The following is a 22536-nucleotide window of genomic DNA, read 5'->3' on the forward strand; positions in this document are numbered from 1 at the left end:
AAAGAAGCTAACCAGCCTACAACACTAACTGCAATGTGCCTTCAGTTAGCTAGCTAGCTACTGCAGAAACAGAGAATGAGTTGAAAAGTTTCTGCCCAAGTCTGACCAGTATTTCTCCAAGACAGCTCAGCTGCACTTATTAGAAATCCATCCCTTTTCTCTCCTCCCATTCTTTTCTCCTTTCCTGTTGAGTCCGGTTCCCCCGTCGTGATCCTCGTCTCTCTCTGGCTTTCCTCAGGGTTCACTCTGCGCTGACGTTGGGTGTGTGCTTTGCTGCTACACACTGACCTGGTGTCAGATGGCCCGTGAAGTAAAGAGGCAGGCCATGTCAAGACCCCAGACGGTTACCGTGGTCACCCAGCAGGTCGTGGTGGCACCCTAACGTCAGGCTAGTCACTGGATGACCGTGGTAGAAGGGACTGCTGAGCAAATGCTTCAACTTTTCATTGCTAATCCCATGTATTGACCTTGGTTTGGTATTCAGGTTAAAACTCAATTTGCTCTTTGGAAAATACCAACATTCTGTAATTCAAATGGCAAAACAGTAACAAGAATACCATACCTAAATACAGAATGCCACTCCAATCTATTATGTTGAACACATATTGTTCTTTAGATGTGTCTGCATGAGAAAACCTTTTGTAACCATTGAATGTTCACATCCAGCATGTACTTTCTTGCAAGCACTGACTTTGCTCAAAGCTGTTTTATTAAAGGGGTTTGCATGCAATAACTGTGATATATGGTTCTCTAACCTAGCTAATTTAAGACAGGTGCTCTGGATAAGTGTTTGCTAATTGACAATATTTTAGAGGTAGTTTATTTTATACAAATGTATGCATTTTAGCAGCACTTAATTCAAGACAACGTATTTCTGTTGATGCCAGGTATACACTGTCTTGTATCTGTGCCTCATGTGTTTTTAATTACAGCAGTTACCTGTATAGCCTTGAGCTGGCTGTTAGTAGTGCTAGTGATCATTTTGTATTTATATGATCGTGTGTGTGTGTGTGTGTGTGTATCTGGGCGTGCATGTGCATGTGTGTGCCTGTGTGTGTGTATCTGGGCGTGCATGTGCATGTGTGTGTGCCTGTGTGTGTGTATCTGGGCGTGCGAGTGCCTGTGTGTGTGTATCTGGGCGTGCATGTGCATGTGTGTGTGTCTGTCTGTGTGCAGCAGTAGTGTGTTTTAATGGCTACTGTAGATGTCAATCCATACAGCGTTCAGTACATGAATGACTGTATATATGATTAGAAACCAATAAAACCTAACTGTGAAATATTACTGTGGGATAAAGTAGGACAGTGGTATTCAGATCTTATCTTATGAGGTCCAGACTATTCATATATTTATTTTCTACTTGATAATAAATTGTTTCCACCTGGTGTCCCAGCCAGTCCCTGATAAAAGTGGAAAACAAGAATTGGAACTGGCTTTGACTAATCCATGGTAAACAGAACAGTTTCCCTTTTATTTAATTTTTACAAATTTGAACCAGGAAGTGAATGTGTTTCTGTATTTGGCATTTGTGAGAACCTAGGATTGTCAAAAGATTAGGAAAAGGAAAGAACAGTATATGTGCAGATACATGTTTTATTTCAGTTTTTTTGTTTTAGATAAGACTGTTTCTCATTCTTCACTGATCTCTCCATCATTGGATGTGCAGTGCTGGCCCAGTAGAGAGCTGGATACACACAGAGAGAAACAGAGAGAGAGACAGCGAAACAGAAAGAGAGACAGGGAGAGGCAGAAAGAGACAGAGAAAGACACAGGTAGAGACATATTTAGTGGCAAATCATTGGGATAAAGCAGCAGAAAAATTGCGAGAAACAGAAATGTAGTCAATCAGAAACAAAGCCAAAACCTTAGGTTTACCAAAAACCATAATTTGAATCATTAAAAAGAGTTAAAATAATAAAACTATCCAACAGATCAAGAACATTCTCCAGTAGGTAAGCATTGATGTATCAGCCACTACTATCCTCAGAAAACTTTACAAGTAGAATTACAATAGTTACACTGCAAGGTGCAAACCACAAGTTAGCCTAAAAAATACGGTGGGCAAGTTACAAGCCACAAAGGAGATGTCACGACTTGCATATGGCTGTCACTGTAAATGCTCAGTTGCCCTCATGGAATTGCTGACAGTGGCAGCAGAAATATTAACAAATACCTCCAAAATCATCGGAATGTGCTTCAACACAGAACAAGGTCAGCGACCCGAAACATATTGCCATGGCGGACCAAAAAGTGGAAAGTTCTGAACTTAGTCTCCAGAGTTGATTCCAATTGAACATATGGACATTACATTTACTCAAGATGAGACTTATATCTCAAAACAAACATCTCACTGTAGGATGGATACAGGAAACTTAGCCCCTATGCCAAACTAATATTTTACTACATGGAGAATGAGCGAATGTCTCCACAAGATTGAATGTTCCTTGTTTGACTATCCTTACAGGATCCTACCTGTTGGGTTTCAGCTTGGTGGAGTCAGAGTGGACCTGAGGTGTGACAGCTCCTTTCCCGTCCACATGAAGCCCCACTTTTCCAAACACAGCGACAGCCTGCCGAGTCCTGACACACAGATGTACACACGCTTGTTTTTACAATACTCGTGAGGGCGTTTTGGGGACCATAATGTACATATTTCCTCATTCATCTTTTTCTTTGCCAAACACACCTTTAGTTTTCACTGTCATGTCAAGTAATTACCATATTTGATTACAACATCAATAAGACTAAGGAAATGTTGTGGGGTCCTTCTAGTGGTCAGGAAAGCCATACTGCTTGCAAACCATACAGGCTCAACTCAAAATGACTGCCCAATGATCCACTCCTGTTCTTCCTTCCCTTGGGGCTTCTCTTTTCCTGTTTTATTTCCCCGCCCATCTCCCTTCACCTCACCCCCCCCCCCCCCCCCCACTCACATCTCACTGATGCTCTTGGACTGCTTTCTGATAGCCTCCAGCTTTGCCATAGGGTTATTCCACTTCTGTCCCTCCTGCTTGTCCTTCTGACACTGGGACACCAGGGTCCCCATGTCCTTCTGCAGGGCCCTCATCACCTCCAGGGTCTCCTGGAGCTCCTGGCGACCCTCCTCGTGTGCAACGCGCAGTCGCTCCACGTCCGTCCTGCGGGGTTCCAAAGTAACGGGTTAGATAGTCCTGCGTGACAAAACCTCCGCAACACAATTGCTCAGAGGTCTGGAGATGTTGGACCCCTTTGATGCTACGTGCTACGTTCCAACCAGCTCACTTGAACGTTCTGAAGTGAGCACACGGTTCTAAAACCCTTTCATAAAGCAGTCGCCGCAAAGAGCTCCTACTGATACCAAGCCTAAAAGGAATCTTTCAATGGTTCAACATGTTGCGAGGCGTTGCCGAGTCCCAATGTAACGAAAACCAGTGTATGCACTAACACGGGCGTGTTATCGCCCTGACCGTCCAGCCTTCATCTGTCCTGCCAGTACCTCAGCTCTGAAATGGCATGAAGTGCCGCTGCCCTCTCCTTGCCTCGCTGGGCGCAGCTGGGCGTGTCCATGGTGACGGTTCCAGGGCTGGTGGCCTTTGGGCAGCAGTGGCATGGGGCGGTGGTCCCGGCGGCGGCGGCCTCGGTCAGGCAGGTCTCAGACGGCCGGCGGGCCACGGCCAGGCAGCGGTGATGGTCGCACCGGGAATGCGCCCGGCTCTCCTGGGACAGCTCAGCGCGGGCAGCCGGGGTCGTGGAGGGGGCCGGGGAATGAGTTTGGGCGAGCCAGTAGGTGGGAGCGTGGGATGTGTGGCCGTGGGACTGAGGGTGGCGGTGGTGGCTGGTGGAAGGGAAGCGGTGGTTAGTTGGTTTCGGGGTGGGGTCAAAGGCCCGACTGCTCTGGGCTTCCACCAGGCGTATCAGAAGAGTCCGCAGTGTTTCCTGAAAATAACACTGAGTGGTGAAGACCTGGTCGAAAAAATGCTTTCCTCTTAGAATTACTCTGCAGGCATGAGAACGCTTATCCTCCTTCACACTCCTCATGGTGTCCCTTCATCCCTCCGTCTTTCACCTGGACTGTCAGTACACTGCCATGTATCAGCTCCATCTTCCACTTGACACTCTCACTCTCTCTCTCCACGCCTCTGCACTCCTCCTACGACAACAGGAAGGAAGAAGGTCAAACCCCACATTAGGCATCAAGGTCTTTTCCAGTTTCTCTTTGTTGCTGTTCCTTGTGCCTGACACTTGATACAACTTAGGCGGTTGATTTTCGCTAACTTTCTTCGTTCTATGTACAGGGGGTATAAAAAGTCTACACACCCCGGTTGAAATGCAAGGTTTTTGTGATGTAAAAGAATGAGACAAAGATAAATCATGTCAGAACTTTTTTCCACTTTTAATGTGACCTATAATGTGAACAATTCAATTGAAAAACAAACTGAAATCTTCGAGGTGGGGAAACATTTAAAATAAAAACCTGGTTACTGTGTCTCTGTCACTCACCTCTAGTTCATAAAGACAGTGGGTGATCTCGGAGGGAACTAGACTCTTAGGTAAGCTATGGAACTCCTGCAGGGACAAAAGCCAAAGAAAATGCCAACGCTGTCAGAAACAAACAAGTCTGGAGTTTACCACAATGCAGATTAGACAACACCAAGTGAAACTTGGACGTACAGACGAGACACATCAATCCATTCTGCAATGTGCCAGCGACAGTGACCATCCTGGGCCTCATATAGGGGCAAACTTAACCACAGCTTTCAGTTTCCTGTAGCTGTTACATGGGTAAAAACACAGCAGCAAGAAACGAGAAGGTAAAAACAGCTGAATGAAACCAGGAGGTAAAAACACACATGCATGAAACCAGGAGTGAAACCCTTCATACCCTTTGGCTGACCTTCACCGTCTGTCCGAATATGTCTAACATGTAGGTACTTGACCTTCACCGTCTGTCCTAATATGTCTAACCTGTAGGTACTTGACCTTCACCGTCTGTCCGAATATGTCTAACCTGTAGGTACTTGACCTTCACCGTCTGTCCGAATATGTCTAACCTGTAGGTACTTGACCTTAACTGTCTGTCTTTATATGTCTTACCTGTAGGTACTTGATCTTAACTGTCTGTCTTTATATGTCTAACCTGTAGGTACTTGACCTTAACTGTCTGTCTTTATATGTCTAACCTGTAGGTACTTGACCTTAACTGTCTGTCTTTATATGTCTTATCTGTAGGTACTTGACCTTAACTGTCTGTCTTTATATGTCTAACCTGTAGGTACTTGACCTTAACTGTCTGTCTTTATATGTCTAACCTGTAGGTACTTGACCTTAACTGTCTGTCTTTATATGTCTTATCTGTAGGTACTTGACCTTAACTGTCTGTCTTTATATGTCTAACCTGTAGGTACTTGACCTTAACTGTCTGTCTTTATATGTCTTACCTGTAGGTACTTGACCTTAACTTTCTGTCTTTATATGTCTAACCTGTAGGTACTTGACCTTAACTGTCTGTCTTTATATGTCTAACCTGTAGGTACTTGACCTTAACTGTCTGTCTTTATATGTCTAACCTGTAGGTACTTGACCTTAACTGTCTGTCTTTATATGTCTAACCTGTAGGTACTTGACCTTAACTGTCTGTCTTTATATGTCTAACCTGTAGGTACTTGACCTTAACTGTCTGTCTTTATATGTCTTATCTGTAGGTACTTGACCTTAACTGTCTGTCTTTATATGTCTAACCTGTAGGTACTTGACCTTAACTGTCTGTCTTTATATGTCTAATCTGTGGGTACTTGACCTTAACTTTCTGTCTTTATATGTCTAACCTGTAGGTACTTGACCTTAACTGTCTGTCTTTATATGTCTAACCTGTAGGTACTTGACCTTAACTGTCTGTCTTTATATGTCTAACCTGTGGGTACTTGACCTTAACTGTCTGTCTTTATATGTCTAACCTGTAGGTACTTGACCTTAACTGTCTGTCTTTATATGTCTAACCTGTAGGTACTTGACCTTAACTGTCTGTCTTTATATGTCTAACCTGTAGGTACTTGACCTTAACTGTCTGTCTTTATATGTCTTATCTGTAGGTACTTGACCTTAACTGTCTGTCTTTATATGTCTAACCTGTAGGTACTTGACCTTAACTGTCTGTCTTTATATGTCTAACCTGTAGGTACTTGACCTTAACTGTCTGTCTTTATATGTCTAACCTGTAGGTACTTGACCTTAACTGTCTGTCTTTATATGTCTAACCTGTGGGTACTTGACCTTAACTGTCTGTCTTTATATGTCTAACCTGTAGGTACTTGACCTTAACTGTCTGTTTTATATGTCTTATCTGTAGGTACTTGACCTTAACTGTCTGTCTTTATATGTCTAACCTGTAGGTACTTGACCTTAACTGTCTGTCTTTATATGTCTAACCTGTAGGTACTTGACCTTAACTGTCTGTCTTTATATGTCTAACCTGTAGGTACTTGACCTTAACTGTCTGTCTTTATATGTCTAACCTGTAGGTACTTGGATGGGCTCTTAGTGGAAGTCCTCTCCACATCGTGTTTGTTCTTTTTACGTGCTTCGGGCATTAACACCACTCCACTTGCCTCTTCCTCCTCTTCTTCCTCTTCATCATCCTCCTCCCCCCCTCCCTCCTCTTCCTCATCCTCCTCCTCGTACTGGAGGGACCCTGAGTCCTCGTCATCCTCAAGGCATGGGGTCTCAATGCAGCTGCCCTTCGCATCCACACAATTGTCCCGGGAATCTGCGCATCTTTTCCGGTCGCTGCCCGTCCCCTCCCCGCCGGCGGACAGCGTTATGTCATCCAAGGAAAGCCGGCTGCCGCGGGAGCTCCAGGGGCTCAGGGCGGCGTCGTCGGTGGGCTGGATCTCCACCTTGGAGTCTGACAGAGCAGTAGACAGGGAAATTCAAAGGCAGGTTTTATGGACCAGCAGGGGTTGTTCAGGGGACTGCTGGTTGTTGAGGGGATTTTCACACCTTGATCTAAAATGATATCCGAATACTCATACTGTAGAACGCTAGGGGTTTGTTCTTGTCAAGCATTTCATGTAATCTCCAGAAAGGTTGTACAGAAAACAGCATTGGGCAGATTTTTTTTTTGTGTGGAGGTTGTGCGGTTGACTGTCAATAATATCTGGCAATTCTAATTGTCACGTATCCCCACCACACGTCCTTTCACAATATTATGCTCAGTGTAGTTTGAATGAATGGAGAGCATTGTTTCGTTCACTTTCCACAGCGTCTTTAGACAAAGCGCGTCTGTACGTGTTGGGGATGTACTGGTCACAAACCAATCACACAATGTCAAGGGCTGAGTGGTTGGTCCATACCTGAGTGTAGCGAAAGAACCCCCTCCAGGCTGTTTAAGGAAAGCGTGCTGTGTGCGGACTGCGGGTGAGCATTGGCGAGTAGGTCCGTGGAAGCGAATGAGCGGCGAATTCCCAAACTCCAGTGGTGCGAATGTGTATTATTAACTCTGAAATATAAATACACCAGGAAAAAAAAACATTTCCAAAAAGAATCGTTCAAGAATGTCCACACCAATATCTCTTTTACTTAAACATGCACCTTTTTTTACGACAGAAACATCGGTGCCTGTAAAGCATTTGAAATGTCTAAACAATGTTACTGTGAACTGTGATTGGTGTTCTTAATGCATGGTTCAATTCCTGTGTTTCATTGTTTTTTATATATAGACCTCAGTACTCAACTGTGAAAGAGACCAGCTTGATTTTAAATAAAGGTTAAATAGTCAAGGATACATCAGGCATCATCCTACAGGCCTACCACGAATAAGCGTTTTATCATGTCAGCTATATAGCTGCTTGTCTTAATGTTATTGGACCTTACCGGAGAGCTGATGTATACTCTGGAAACCGTGTCTCTTGACACCCTGTAGATAGAGACTTCTCGCTGGCGCGTCTCAACTCCCGAGACATATATATGGTTGTGCATTTTGATTTATCCGTCATTCTCTTCCCCTTATCTCGAAAGATAAAGAAAAAGAAACCGGATTTACAAATCTATACAATAGAACGTGGAGTGTTGTTTTTCGGTTTGAAAACCAGGCATTCTAGAATTTGAAAAACCGGTGCTATGTGGTGTCATAAGCAAACTTCGAGGCAAATGTTACCTGACTTGTAGTCTAATGAGAATTACCAGATGAAAAACATTTGAACACTAGATGGCCCTGTTGCATAAGTAAAGCACCGCACTAAGGGAATGAACATTACTAACCTGTGTTTTTATACTACGACATTATATTGTAAACATGCACATTCGAAATCCCAGCATGTCAATTGTATTAACATGATATTACATTTGCAGTGGTTAATGTTGAAATTATAACTTTCAAAAAGAATGTATTTTTTATTATTGAATTGCCTCTAAACTTGTTCAAATATTAATGACATTCACAATCCACATTTAATGAATTACACAATCAAGCATTTTTTAAGTAAAAATACAAATGAAATCATGTCTATAACATCACATATGTTTTATGTGAATGTTATATCACCTTGTATGTTTCAATGGTAACAATAGATTTCAGAGAACGTTTTGTATTCGACACATTTTAATTATCTCACAAAAATATAAAACCCATAAACCAAAATATCAGACTCTCCAGGAAGCGTTTTTGGCACATACTCTCTCTACTGCGATGTGCAGTCTACGTGCTGTTAGCTTCCTGTGTGCGCTGTCCTAGGTACTGCCGCCGGTAACGTGTTCAGCTAACACAGCGAACCGAAATACCTCATCCTGTGGTTGCAACAAAAATACTGAAAGGAAGGGGTGGTATTTACGCAGTCCACTGTAACTTTCTGATTTTTGCCTCATCGTCGAAACAGGAAGTGTAACTCTTTCGTCGGGCGTGTTCTCTTAATTTCTACTGTTTAGAGGGACGCACTTTCACATCAAGTCACCCAGATATTTGATCTGAGACTGTAATATAAACTACATGAGAGAAATGGAGGTTTACACCGATGCAGTGGATTACCTGGAGACACAACAAATCCCAGGTAAATTTGCCTGGCTTACATTAGTGTGCTCTCGTGCGTCTGCGTGTGTGTACGAACGATGTGTTTCTACTGTATTTTAGTGGGGGGCGTAGGTGAGCCAGGGCCTGGTCTGCTGGAAGAGGACGTGTTTCCAGAGGTGTTCCAAGAAGGGACAGAGACATTCTTCCTCTCGCGGCTCCAGACCCACAGCATAGATCTGCCGGAAACCCCGGTGAGTTTGTGCACAGGTGCGCCACTCAACAGTTGTACAGACACGCACCCTCCCACGCGTGCACGCACTGAAACAGGTCTTCTTTTCGCTGTCTCTCAGGTTCTATGTACACAGGAGGCAATGTTGGACAGGAGGTTAATGGTCCTGAGAACCATCCTGGACAGTGAGAAGATATATCTCAATGAGCTGGAGACACTGTTAATGGTAATTAGACTTGGCAATATTCACAGATATGCGCAAACACACACACACACACACTAAATGTTCACTAAATGACATTTCTTTGTCTCTCTTAAACACCCAGAGCTAAGAAACCTTCTACATGTTTATTGGTTGGCCAGTGTCCATACACATGCATTTATATGCCTTACAGTATTTTTCTGCAATTACTATTGCCACAGACTTTTCATATCAGCTCTGGTGTCTGGTGGCTAGCTGCTTCCTCCTGTTGCCACAACACTTCTGTAATTCTCTGCTAAGAGGACAGCTTCTCTCTTTTGTCCTGGGTTTGATGACAATATGAAAAACAATGCCCTCTTCCGTAATCTTCACCTGTTCATTTCCCCATGATGATCTAAAACAAATGCAAGATTTAGTCTTGGTCTATTATATGATAATAGCTCCACATACTTTCATAGGAGGATAGCTATTTTTATTCCTATTCCTATGCTTGCATGTAGTTAACAGGGGCCAAAGGAAATGGGTGTGTGTTTGTATTTGAATTTAACCAAAGTAGAGTAACAAGCAACGTATTGGAGTTGCAATAATGAGGGACATTTCTTATTTTGTGTATCTTCGCCTCAATCTTCTCCCCATGACAGAATGTGGTCAGAATACACTATACGCTTCTGCTTTTGTGTCCACAACAAGTACAATTAGATAAATACCCAGATAATACACTTCGGCAGCTATGACAGTTGAACATACTAACTAGTTCCGTGTGGTGAACGGTTTTGAGGGGTTTCCAGAGAGTGTGAATTGTGGGTGTTATAAAAGTTATTACTCTGCTGGCCTGTGTATGGTACAGTAACCAATGTGTGAAAAATGTGCAACATGCCGGATTAAAATACATTCAACTTTCTGTTCTTCTTTCTGTTTCTCACATTTCTTTCTCACCCACTCTTGGGCCGTCTGTGTTCCTGCCCTCGTCCCCCAGCCCATGAAAGCCCTGAAGGCGTCAGCGGGGACGTCCAAGCCGGTTCTGTCCAGCCAGCACGTCCAGACTGTGTTCTACCAGGTGCCTGAGCTCAGGGATCTCCATAGAGACTTCTACACCCGCCTTAGGGAGCGCATGGGGCCACAGACCGACCTGGAGTCTGACTCGGGACCAGGGCCAGAACAGAATCTGGAGCAGGAGGAGGGGAGAGAGGCAGAACTTAAGGGCTTACAGCTAAATGTTGGAGACCTATTCCTTAAGATTGGGAGTTACCACTTCTTGCTCTTTACTTTCCTCACATGCTGCCAAACATGGCGTCCGTTCATTTACTGGCTACTTTGTCAGGGCAGTCGAGTGATTCTTTTTGCACCTATTCTCACCCACAGGTAAGCCAGCTGGGGGTGTACCGTGGCTTTATTGATAATTATGCGAATGCTGTGGAGATCGTGAGGAGGTGTACTCAGGCTGACCAACGCTTCAGAACACTGGCAGAGGTGTGAGAGAGAAACAGCTGATTACGGAAACGTGTGTGTTGCAACAGATTTCTCTCTGCCATTCCCTGTGCAAATGTTTCTCACACTCTCCCTTCTTCGATTATCAGAGTATGATGTCTTGTAATGGATCAGACACATCCAAGACTAAATACACCTTTGAGGGTAAGATGTCTTTCATCTGTAATTAATTGATTGGCAGTCTATTCATTCAATGAATTAATTGGATGGCTTTGCCAAAGCCTCTACTTTACCTGCTGGATGTCTTATTACTATCCTTCAGCTCTCCTGTACAAACCTCTGGACAGGGTCACGAAGACTACTCTGGTGCTGCATGTAAGAGGGTCTCTAATAAATACCCACAGACTTACCAACCTACCTTAAGACCTACCCAGAGACCTACCCACCTACCAACAAACCTACCTACCAACCTACCCACCAACCTATCCACCTACCAACCAACCTACTCACCAACTTACCAACCTTCCCACCTACCCACATACCTACCCACCTACCAACCTACCCACAGACCTACCCACCTACCAACCAACCTACCCACAGACCTACCCACCTACCAACCAACCTACCCACCTACCAATCAACCTACTCACGACTTACCAAACTACCCACCTACCTACCCACCTACCAACCAACCTACCCACCTGCCAATCTACCCACCTACCAACCCACCAACCTACTCACAGACTTGCCAAACTACCCACCCAACCTACCTTCCAACCTACCCACCTACCAACCAACCCACCAACCTATCCACCTACCAACCGACCTACCTACCTGCCAAACTACCCACCTACCAACCAACCTACCTGCAAATCTACCTACCTACCAACCAACCTACCCATCTACCTATTTACCTACGTACCTACCCACCTACCTACCAACCGACCCACCTACCAACCAACCTACCCACCTACCTATTTACCTACCCACCTACCAACCAACCTACTCACCGACTTACCAAACTACCCACCTACCAACCAACCTACCCACCTACCAACCAACCTACCCACCTACCTACCAACCAACCATCCCACCTACCTATTTACCTACCTACCTACCAACCAACCTACCCACCTACCAACCAACCATCCCACCTACCTATTTACCTACCTACCTACCAACCTACCCACCTTCCAACCAACCGACCCACCTACCACCCAACTTACCTGCCAACCTACCCACCTACCAACCAACCTACTCACGACTTACCAAACTACCCACCTACCAACCAACCTACCCACCCACCAACCAACCAACCAACCAACCCACCCACCTACCACCCAACTTACCTGCCAACCTACCCACCTACCAACCAACCTACTCACGACTTACCAAACTACCCACCTACCAACCAACCTACCCACCTACCAACCAACCAACCTACCCACCCACCAACCAACCAACCAACCTACCCACCCACCCACCCACCTACCCACCAACCCACCTACCCATCTACCTACCTACCTATCTATTGCTGCCAAGTGCACATTACCTCACATAAACCTCTCTCTTTCCACTGTGCCTCCCTCCCTGGTCTCATGAAGGATCTGTTGAAGCACACTCCCGAGGAGCATCTGGACCATGCCGTGCTGCAGGAGGCCCTGAGGCTGTCTCGGAGTTTCCTGTCCGGGCTCAACGAGGGGTCACAGTGCAAACGAGAGGTCACCCTAAGCAGAGGCATGGTGAGAGGTGCAGAGGGCTCGTGTCCAACTTCAGGACCCTTTTTCCAAATCCCAGAATACACTTCAGGACCCTTTTTCCAAATCCCCGAATACACCAAAACCTAGCCTTTCTAAAGAAAATAACCTACAACTAAATTAAGATGCAGTATACGTTTGTGTGGGTGTGTGTGTGTGTGTGTTGCAGCCACGCCAGCTGATGCGTGACGGCTTCGTGGTGGACATGTGTGATGGTGCGCGTAACCTTCGTCACCTCTTCCTTTACACTGACCTGCTGCTCTGTACCAAACTGAAGGGGGGGGGTCAAGGGTGAGTTACAGGACCATGTATGGGAGTCTGTCTTCGCACAAAAAATCCACCAATTGTGTGTGCATGCCTTGGTTAATTTGTATGCGTGTGCGTGCGTGCGTGCGTGCGTGCGTGTGTGTGTGTGTGTGCGTGTGTGTGTGTGTGTGTGTGTGTGCGTGTGTGTGTGTGTGTGTGTGTGTGTGTGTGTGTGTACTGTACATATGTGTCTATACAATGTGTGTGTCCCCCTCTCAGGAAGCAGGCCCAGTACAGATTCTGTTGGGACCTCCCTCTGGCTGGGCTGAAACTCAACCGGGGACCGGAGATGGATCACAACACAGAGACATCTCACCGAATACTCTCCCTCAGGGCCAGGATGTACGAACAACGACAGAGCACGGTCGGTGTTTACAGCCTGCGTTGTGTGTGTCCGTTACACGTTTAACCACTGAGGTGGGAACCAAAAATTCAAGCAAAGGGCGGCGGAACCTCGTGGGGGACATTTCTATTGTCCCTATGAGACAATAAAAAGACAAGTTGTGCTTAAAGGATCGGGGTCAGGGTTACAAAAGTTAGGGGTTTAGGATTTTAAAGGGGAATAATGTTTGGGGTCACCACAGTGATAGTTATAATACAGTGTTTGTGTGTGTGTGTCCTACAGAAGCTATGCTCACAGAGGAGCATTCTGGCTCGTTGTATTGAGCGAAGCAGGAAGAAGATGGAGCAGCTTGAACTGTCGTACCTCACATTATCTCCCCTTCTCCCCCTGGAGCTGCACAGCCCCAGCGGCAAGGTACACACACACGCATGCGCCCGCACACGCGCGCACGGGCGCACACGCATGCACACATGCACATTTTAAGAATCTCTGTCTTTGTGGCAACACGACAAGTTCAGAGTCCTATGTTCTCTAACACCTGACCCTATCCCGGACTGATGTGGTTCTTTTTCAGAGTCACACCCTGGTAATGTCGTCTCTTTATGAACTAGAGGAGTGGCGGGAGGCCATCCAAAAACTCACCCGAGACAGTGAGTCAGAGAGGATTATGTAGGACTGTTTGTGTGAGTGAACGAGTCAATGGATGAGTCAGCGGGCGAGCAAGCAAGCGAATCAGGGAGGGGGGGTCATGGGTTCTAGTGGCTCGCGCAGTTTGTCATTCAAGTGTGTTTTATATTGCAGACATAGAAACGGTTCCGCCAGATCTGCTCACTCTGACCAATTCTTGCGTCAAACTGAGAATGACCCAACAGCCACCTCTACAGAGCTTACAACCCGGTGAAAAGTCTCTCTGTCACACAAAAGAAGATCTATCTTCGCACCGCACACGCACACATTTCCTACCCCTACATCAGTTCACTTTATCACAGCTCCTCGCGCTTTATGTAACACATCTTTCCTATCTCCCTTTAGAAGGTGTCAGTTGTCTGTGCGGGAGACTGAGCGTAGTGGTCCACTCGGCCTGTGGGTTACAGCATCCGGCAAGTGAGTTGACCCAGTATCTACGCTATCTAGATCTATATCTATACTGCAAATTCTGTGTTGAACCCAAATGCGGAGTTAAAGCATGCAGGGACGTGTGCTGTGTGTCTGTCCCAGGCGTGTATGTTTGTGTCGAGGTGGATGGCTTCGAGTTCTATGAGAGCCGTGCCCAAACCCACTCCTCTGTCATCGGTGTCTGTCCTCACTGGGACCAGGTGGGGTTCCCTCTACCGGCGGCCATTTTAAAATTAAAATAAAAAAGACAGGCAACTATTGTTTCTTGTTTCACCCGAGTAGCTGTTAGGCTGTATTAAGAGTGTTGTCTTTTTTCGGTGTAGGAGTTCTCTTTCCAGGTGGACGGGGCTACGAACCTCAGGCTGGTGTGTGAGCTACAGCCCGAGGGAGTGGGCTGTGATGACAGGCTCCTCGGCAAAACCACCATGAAGGTGACTCTGGAGATCAGTAGTGTACAACTTGTAACTGTTAAACTACTCAGGTTTAGAAACGTATAGCCACTCTCTGCAGCTATTAAGCGCTGCTTTATCATTTTACTAAGGAAAAATCCACCTTTTGACCTTTGGGCCAAATAATTGCTGTGGAGACAATCATTAGTTGGATTGCCTTAAGCCGTGGAGGCAAAATCACATTCAAAAGCATTTTATAGTCAAAGCTTTGTGTTTGCATGCGTGAGTGCTTGCGTGCACGTGTGTACAGTATGTGTTTATTCGCCTGTTTATGTGTGTGTTCTAGCTGGACCCAGCTGTCCTACAGAAGCGATGGAAAAGACAGACCTTAGTTTTAGGCCAGGTGGAAGTGACTCTGTCGTTAAAGTACTCCCCTCACCCTCTAGACCCGCCCAGTCTGGCCTCCATCCAACAGCAGCCCATTTTCTGCATGCCCATTGAAGTTGTGGCACAGTGAGTCCTGTCAATCATTACAAATGAGCTTTAAGAGAGGCACTGATGTTGGCGCAATAGATACAGCTCAATAGTCTTGATGGTCAAAAGTAACATCCTCATGGTTTATTCAGAGCACAATTCTCAAACTACTTTCATTTCTGTTCTGTTGTTGGTAGTGATAGGAAAGGAAAGCCACTGACCATTAGCTTCTTGACTATATTTAACAGAGGAACCGAATATCTGAGGGGAACCACATAACACATTTTTTGTGGAGGGCAAAGACATTATTATGAATTTATTTTTAAGGAGCCTTTTTTTTTGAAAGGCACTAATCAGTGTGTGTACACGTGTGCAATTTTGGCACAATAGATACAAGCTTGATGGTCAAAAGTAACTTCATCACGGCTTATTCAGAGCACAATTCTCAAATCGTGGAGTCTACTTTCATTTTCTGTTCTGTGGTTTATAGTGATAGGAAAGGAAAGCCACTGACCATAAGCTTCTTGACTATATTTAACAGAGGAACTGAATATCTGAGGGGAACCACATAACACATATTGTTTGTGGAGACAAATACATTATTATTCATTTCTCTTTAAGGATATATTTTTTTGAAAGGCACTAATCAGTGTGTTTTATCTCCTAGACAGGAGGGAGTCCTGGTGCCTCACTTGGTTCGTTGCTGTGTAGAGGAGGTGGAGAGGAGGGGCCTGAAAGAAGTGGGTATCTATAGGATATCTGCAGCCACCAGCGACATCACCAACCTCAAGACAGCCTTTAACACCAGTGCGTGCAGATGTTGTGTCATGATCCTCACGCACAGTGGGCATCTATTGTATACCGTCAGCCACTTTCATCTCTGTGTCCTTAACCAGCATTGTTAATGATAATGCCATCACAGTTAAGATCAACAAGACTTTTAGCTACGTTCATTAACAAACATATCAGTCTTTTTGTCAGATTTGGTTTCTCTCCAATAGCTCCTCTTGACCACAGTCATTTGCTGATGGGAGTTTGTCATGGCAGGAGGCAGCTGCTTCAGGACTGATTTTAGCTAGCTAGTTGCTAATTAAGCAACAGTAGCTAGCTAGCATTTTGGTGGACTACATTCAAATGAATGTATTAGTTAGTTTAGCTGTCAGGACATCTCTTCTCTTTATGACTGTCAAATTTAAAAATCCCTTTTTGCACCTTGTGGAGGTTGAATTACTGCAACTACAGTTTGCATTTAACAACTCTCCCCTAACTTTTACTTTTGGTGGACAGGTTACACAAGCTGTAAAAACAGTTTACTGATGTTTTATATATATATATATATATATATATATATATATATATGTATGTGTGTGTATGTGTTTGTGTTTGTGTGTCTCTGTGTGTTTCTGTGTGTCTATATATATAAGACATTTAGATGGCACAATCATCCCCTACAATAGCCTGTGCTTGTTCTCTAAATTAAAGTGTGAACTGTGCCATTTTAGCAACCAGGAAATTACTTAGGGATTTTAAAATCAATATAAAGAAAAGATGTTGCCACGGGCAAAGCACAAAGCCAATGTCTGTGAATAGAAAATGTCAAAAGTGAAAATTTATTTTCCGAAGTTTTTTGTTTTACATTTTGGTTAATGTGAATAGGCCCTCTCTCTCCGTTTCCCAGGTTTGCGTGAGGCAGTGTCTAAGCTGAGGTGTGTGGAAGTGAATGCTGTCTCAGGAATACTCAAGCTTTACTTCAGAGAGCTACCTGAACCCCTTATACCTACAGAGCTATTTCAGAACTTTGCTAAAGCTTTGGGTAGGTCTCACAAACACACGTTTTTCTTTCTATCGTTCTGAAAACCGAAAAACTGATCCTGACCCCAAACCATTACTTAATCTAGACCTAACACCTAACCCTACACCCAACCTGTAATGGGTTAACATAAATATAACCCCAATTCTAACACTAACCCTGAATGTAAGTTTTACCTTACCCCTTAGGAAATTACCTTATTCTTATTTGGGACAGGCCAAAAAACCTTGAGGGGATCGATACGTTTTACCACCATTTTGGGGACTTCTGGTCCACACATACAATGGGGAGAACAAGTATTTGATACACTGCCGATTTTGCAGGTTTTCCTACTTACAAAGCATGTAGAGGTCTGTAATTTTTATCATAGGTACACTTCAACTGTGAGAGACGGAATCTATGATTTCTAAATAATGAATTAGCATTTTATTGCATGACATAAGTATTTGATCACCTATGCCAATGACCATCTGGATGATCCAGAAGAGGAATGGGAGAAGATCATGTGGTCTGATGAGACAAAAATGTAGCTTTTTGGTCTAAACTCCATTCGCCATGTTTGGAGGAAGAAGAAGGATTAGTACAACCCCAAGAACACCATCCCAACCATGAAGCATGGAGGTGGAATCATCATTCTTTGGGGATGATTGTCTGCAAAGAGGACAGGAAGACTGCACCGTATTGAGGGGAGGATGGATGGGGCCATGTATCGCAAGATCTTTGCCAACAACCTCCTTCCCTCAGTAAGAGCATTGAAGATGGGTCATGGCTGGGTCTTCCAGCATGACAACGACCCGAAACACACAGCCAGGGCAACTAAGGAGTGGCTCCGTAAGAAGCATCAAAAGGTCTTGGAGTGGCCTAGCCAGTCTCCAGACCTGAACCCTATAGAAAATCTTTGGAGGGAGCTGAAAGTCCATATTGCCCAGCGACAGCCCCGAAACCTGAAAGATCTGGAGAAGGTCTGTATGGAGGAGTGGGCCAAAATCCCTGCTGCAGTGTGTGCAAACCTGGTCAAGAACTACAGGAAACATATGATCTCTGTAATTGCAAACAAAGGTTTCTGTACCAAATATTAAGTTCTGCTTTTCTGATGTATCAAATACTTATGTCATGCAATAAAATGCAAATTAATTACTTAAAAATCATACAATGTGATTTTCTGGATTTTTGTTTTAGATTCCGTCACTCACAGTTGAACAGTACCTATGATAAAAAATTACAGACTTCTACATGCTTTGTAAGTGGGAAAACCTGCAAAATCGGCAGTGTATCAAATACTTGTTCTCCCCACTGTATATTGAAAGACCAGGATTACAGAAACACATTACACCCTCCAACTATTTCTGTGTTTTTTTCTCTCTGCTAGACATTCCAGACTTGAACTCCAGGAATGTGTCCATGTTGTCTCTCCTCCAGTGCTGTCCAAGGGTCAACCAAAACACCTTCCTGTTTCTCCTTCACCACCTCAAACGGTTCTTAATCCTTCTTATATGTACTCTACTTACATGTTAGCAATAGCACTGGTACTATTGGGGCTCTCAGGTGGCACAGCGGTCCCTCTTTTCCACTGCCAAGATGTCAGCCTTTTTTTTGTCACAAAGTGCTTTTACGAAACACCCAGCCTGAAACCCAAAGGAGCAAACAACAACAATGTTGAAGCATAGTGACTAGGAAAAACTCCCTAAAAGGGGCCGAAATTTAGGAAGAAACCTAGAGAGGTACCAGGCTCAGGGGTGAACAGTCCTCATCTGGCTGTGCCAGGTGAACATTTTAAGAGTACAAGTTGGAGGTGTGGGCCAACACCTCATGTCCTCCTAAGTTTAAACGGAGCAGGAGACAAGGAAAACTTTGAGAGTGCGTTCCTTAGGTTTACAAGCATTTAAAGTGGAGAAAGAGAACTGACCCTACTCCCCTGGCACAATAATAATATCTCCACGGTAGTCTAGGTTTGATCCACTGGTTTTCTTGCAGCAGGAAGTTCCTTGGGTTCATGTATATACTGGTCAGACATTGCCCGGGTGGGGGGTGGCATCGTCAGCCGGTGTTTCCTGGCCAATTTAATTTGTTAGTTGAAATTGCGGGCCTCACAGGCACAGATCTGTGTGGGGAAAAAATCTAATTGGCTTGGCCCGGATGCCTTGGATTAAGAAATTCAGCGACTGCCAACTCTACCAAGCCGATTGGGAGTTGCTGAAATGAGATAGATTCATATGTACAACTGAATGTTGGGGAGTGTATATAAAGGGTGGGAAATTAAGGGGATTTTTAAAAAGAAAATTACAATTTATAAAGATACAATGCTTCTATTAATGTTATCTCATCACTGTGTGGTAAAAACTGTTACTAGTTCTGCAGGTTTGTGGTATGTGGTGAACTCCATCAGACTTATAATGCAACTACTCTTTCACTGATAACTTTCTTTTATTTGAAGATATTTGTCCCCACACAACCATTGATTTAAATTATATGTTTACTGTTTACATTTTTTACAGTAAACTTACTGCAAAGTAAAACCAAAACCACAATCAACACAAACCATGTAAAAGTCCATAGACAGACAAATGGTTATTAAGTGGTGATCTAAAAAGATCAGTCAGAATATGTCATGTTGAAATGTATTTTAATAGTGTACTTAGTAAATAAAAAACATTTGGTAAGAACCGCCTTTTTGGTTATTTGACCCCTGAACTGTACCCTTAACCAGAGGCGTTGCTAGGATCACAATACATTCCAGGATTAGCCCCACCCCCCGATGCTTGAATGACACACAGAGGACCCAAAACATTTGCGTTTTTTAGTCAACGATATCCTATTGTTTTTTGAGGCCTTTAATGCGTGATCGGAATTACAGATGAATAGACCAGGGGCTATTGTCTAATTTAACTTTTTTTGTGAAAATAAATAAATAAAATAAATAAATAATTTGACATCCAGGGCTATTCATAAAAGACACCCCTGCTCTGAACAATTATTTATTCAAATTAGCTACTAAAGTTTCAATATTGAATGTAGTTTAAGTTTCTGTTTTATAGGTAAGAGGTTTTCCTCTGCTAGTGACTATGTTTATTATTATTTACTTTTCTATCACAACACAATATTACCCTTTTAATATATTGCTTATTGTTACTATATTGCTTGTATATTTATGTTCATTTCTGCCAATTGACATCATAATCTCACACGTCACCTTTAATCATGACCTCATCCTCTCGCCTGTTCTGCAGAGTGTCGGAGAGACAGGAAGAGAACAAGATGTCTCTGATGAACCTGGCCACCGTTTTTGGTCCCAGTCTGCTCCGCCCCTCGGCAGCTGTTCAGGGAGAGTACAGCCCGCCAGTGGATATCTCTCAGGAAGTGGTGGTGCAGGTTGGTAATGGAATATCAACACACTGGGCCTCTGTGGAGAGATCGTTATAGTAGCTTTACGTTAAGTGTCAAGGTTTTGTTTTGCGTCTTTTTTTTAATCCTTCCGTTTTACAACAGTCTGACTTGAAGAGTGATGTGAATATATGGTTTCTGTCCACTACGTCATGGATATCAATCCAGAACTACAGTCATTAGCTTATTATGTAAACCCCCCCCCCCCCCTGTTGACAGTGATTCATCGCTTCAAAAATGTTATAATCCAGACCACGTTGATGTGATTGCGGAAGTGCTATAAAATGGAACATGCAGAACTTCCAAAACTTCTTGGAAACCCATTCAGTTGTGTAATCGTCGTTTTAATGTTTACCTGGCCTTGGATTCTTTAATGTGTTATTGAATCCTGACAAACCCACCCCGAACTCACCCCTTAATGTCTGAGGACTTTAACTAACCACTTTATTAGTTTAGGATGCTCCGGATAACATCTGCTTGATGACAGAAATGTGAACATTTTCAATAAGACTGGCGAGTATTGTGTACGTTAGCTGGATGGCCATGGTGCAATGTCTGAACGTAGTTAAAACATCCCTTCTCCACCTGTCTGTAGTATGGTGTGTGTGTAGGCAACATTAGTGAACTGCCCACTTTGTGTATCTGTGCGTAGTGCGTGTGTTATAAATGTGTCTGTGTGCCTTAGTGTGTAATATAGTGGGGGGGGTTCTGTTTTTGGGTGTCCAGGTCCAGGTTGTGTATTCCTATCTGCAGTGTGAGAACCTGCCGGAAGCTCAGACCTGGTTAACACACGACGCCGAAACCACTGAAGAGGACACCGCCTTGTGAACCCGTTCCAGTTCATCCCACAGAGATTCAGTAGAGAGAATCTGTAACCGTAAACACTGTAAAGATTAATAAAAGAAAATATTTATTTGTAAAGCTTCCGGCTGAAACTCCTCTCCTTAACTTTAGGAGGTAGCAGGTCGTGAGAATGCGATCAGCCTTGAAGGGTGTGAACAGAGTCAATTTGGGGTTCGGGGGGGTCACACAGCGCAGATGTTGTAAATAGGTCAGGGGTCACAGGCCCAGCTTAAAATCCCATTGGTTACGGTTCAGTTCCAACTAGACGGGGTTCACACACCCCACAGCTGGGGGTCTTTTCCAGGCTGTTGTACCCTGCCACCTGGGCAAGACGGGCTTACGTTACCTCTCTCCCCCTTCTGCCTTCAGATCCCTGATCCCACCTACCCCCACACTTTTCTCCATCTCCTTCCCTCCAACACGTATTCACGACAGGCTCGGAACGTTCCCGGGAAGCCCCGCTGGATGGTGTCAGATGTGCGTCAGCGTGTGTGTGTGTGTGTGTGTGTATATAACTGCCATAACAACATCCAGACCGCGCCTGGAAAAGAAAGAAACGCGGAACCCCTCGAGCTCCCTCATGGCCCCCCGGCGTCGTAAATCACCCCGCTCCAATAACTCTGGGAAATGCCAAAACAACGTTCCCTTCGCCGACTACAAACACGTCAGAGTACAATGGAACAGGGAATCTGGAGAGGCTGTCGGTCTGAATAACAGGCAGAAACCCCACCCGTGACCGTCGGGTTATGGGCAGGGGGCACATGCACCGCGGACAGGGCCGTAGCGTTTTTTATTGTACAGGAGGCTGGGTATGGTTTGCGTGGAAGACAAGGTGGGTTTGAAAAAGGGGAGTGGCGGGGGGGGGGGGGGGGGCATGGGGTGGCGGTGAGTCGGCCAAAGTTGAGGCACGCTTGATTAGCCCTAATCTGGGGAGAGTCGGGTTGCCGGGGCCGCAGTTCGTCCCAAGTGATAGCATGCAGGCAGTGGATCAGGAGGATTGACCTCTCCCTCTCAGGTTAACAGAAGCTGTACTTGTGTGTGGTTCGTGCCTGTTTGTGGAAGTGTGTTTGTGTGCGTGCGTGCGTGCGTGCGTGCGCGCACGCGCACGTGTGTGTTAGCGTATAGGGGAAGAAGAAGGGTGAGCAAGGACAGGTGGAGAGGAGAGAGCGAGCGAGTCTGGAAAGAGAGGAGTGAGTTAGCAGGAGGTCTAGTTGAACTTTGGCTCTGGCTGTGGTGTAGACCTCATGTCGGGTGAAAGCTCCCCTCCCAGGCTGGTAG

At 44.7% G+C, this 22536-nt stretch overlaps 2 protein-coding genes across 4 annotated transcripts; one reads left to right on the top strand and one right to left on the bottom strand.

The window, feature by feature from the left end:
• Window positions 1-1577: 1577 nt before the first annotated feature.
• LOC109615055 lies at window positions 1578-8006 on the bottom strand. Its single transcript, XM_020043337.3, has 9 exons — window positions 7849-8006; window positions 7329-7474; window positions 6492-6880; window positions 4480-4545; window positions 4046-4129; window positions 3476-3915; window positions 2934-3137; window positions 2473-2580; window positions 1578-1684 (listed from the first exon to the last, which is right to left on the bottom strand). The coding sequence occupies exons 1-9, from the start codon at window positions 7968-7970 to the stop codon at window positions 1630-1632; spliced, it is 1614 nt and encodes a 537-aa protein (XP_019898896.2). The 5' UTR covers window positions 7971-8006; the 3' UTR covers window positions 1578-1629.
• A 716-nt stretch (window positions 8007-8722) lies between these two features.
• si:dkey-33c9.6 (breakpoint cluster region protein) lies at window positions 8723-21332 on the top strand. 3 transcript variants are annotated; one of them, XM_010905960.4, is made up of 22 exons: window positions 8728-9020; window positions 9101-9231; window positions 9331-9435; window positions 10388-10651; window positions 10774-10881; window positions 10989-11043; window positions 11162-11214; window positions 12444-12581; window positions 12766-12887; window positions 13122-13266; window positions 13528-13659; window positions 13820-13895; window positions 14047-14142; window positions 14278-14349; window positions 14464-14561; window positions 14685-14792; window positions 15097-15263; window positions 15892-16031; window positions 16903-17037; window positions 18404-18509; window positions 20262-20403; window positions 21142-21332. In XM_010905960.4, exons 1-22 carry the CDS (start codon window positions 8960-8962, stop codon window positions 21241-21243), a joined length of 2556 nt encoding a protein of 851 aa, XP_010904262.1. In that variant the 5' UTR covers window positions 8728-8959; the 3' UTR covers window positions 21244-21332. The 3 variants fall into 3 exon arrangements, with proteins under 3 accessions (XP_019898893.1, XP_019898892.1, XP_010904262.1); XM_020043333.2 differs by having other exon boundaries at window positions 8727-9020; window positions 14047-14349; XM_020043334.2 differs by lacking the exons at window positions 18404-18509; window positions 20262-20403; window positions 21142-21332 and having other exon boundaries at window positions 8723-9020; window positions 14047-14349; window positions 16881-16995.
• The last annotated feature ends 1204 nt before the right edge of the window (window positions 21333-22536 follow it).

This window comes from Esox lucius, chromosome 24 (assembly GCF_011004845.1).
Source record: "Esox lucius isolate fEsoLuc1 chromosome 24, fEsoLuc1.pri, whole genome shotgun sequence".
Lineage (NCBI taxonomy): Eukaryota > Metazoa > Chordata > Actinopteri > Esociformes > Esocidae > Esox > Esox lucius.

Excerpts from the sequence above, each read along its gene's own strand:
- LOC109615055 (XM_020043337.3), bottom strand. The coding sequence starts at position 7,970 with ATGACGGATAAATCAAAATGCACAACCATATATATGTCTCGGGAGTTG. Across the intron at positions 4,546-6,491 it reads GCCCATCCAAGTACCTACAG|GAGTTCCATAGCTTACCTAA; the intron begins GTTAGACATATA and ends TTGTCCCTGCAG. Across the intron at positions 4,130-4,479 it reads ACTGTCTTTATGAACTAGAG|GAGGAGTGCAGAGGCGTGGA; the intron begins GTGAGTGACAGA and ends CTGTTGTCGTAG.
- si:dkey-33c9.6 (XM_020043333.2), top strand. The coding sequence starts at position 8,960 with ATGAGAGAAATGGAGGTTTACACCGATGCAGTGGATTACCTGGAGACA. Across the intron at positions 10,652-10,773 it reads GAGACCTATTCCTTAAGATT|GTAAGCCAGCTGGGGGTGTA; the intron begins GGGAGTTACCAC and ends TCTCACCCACAG. Across the intron at positions 14,562-14,684 it reads TCTGTCCTCACTGGGACCAG|GAGTTCTCTTTCCAGGTGGA; the intron begins GTGGGGTTCCCT and ends TTTTCGGTGTAG.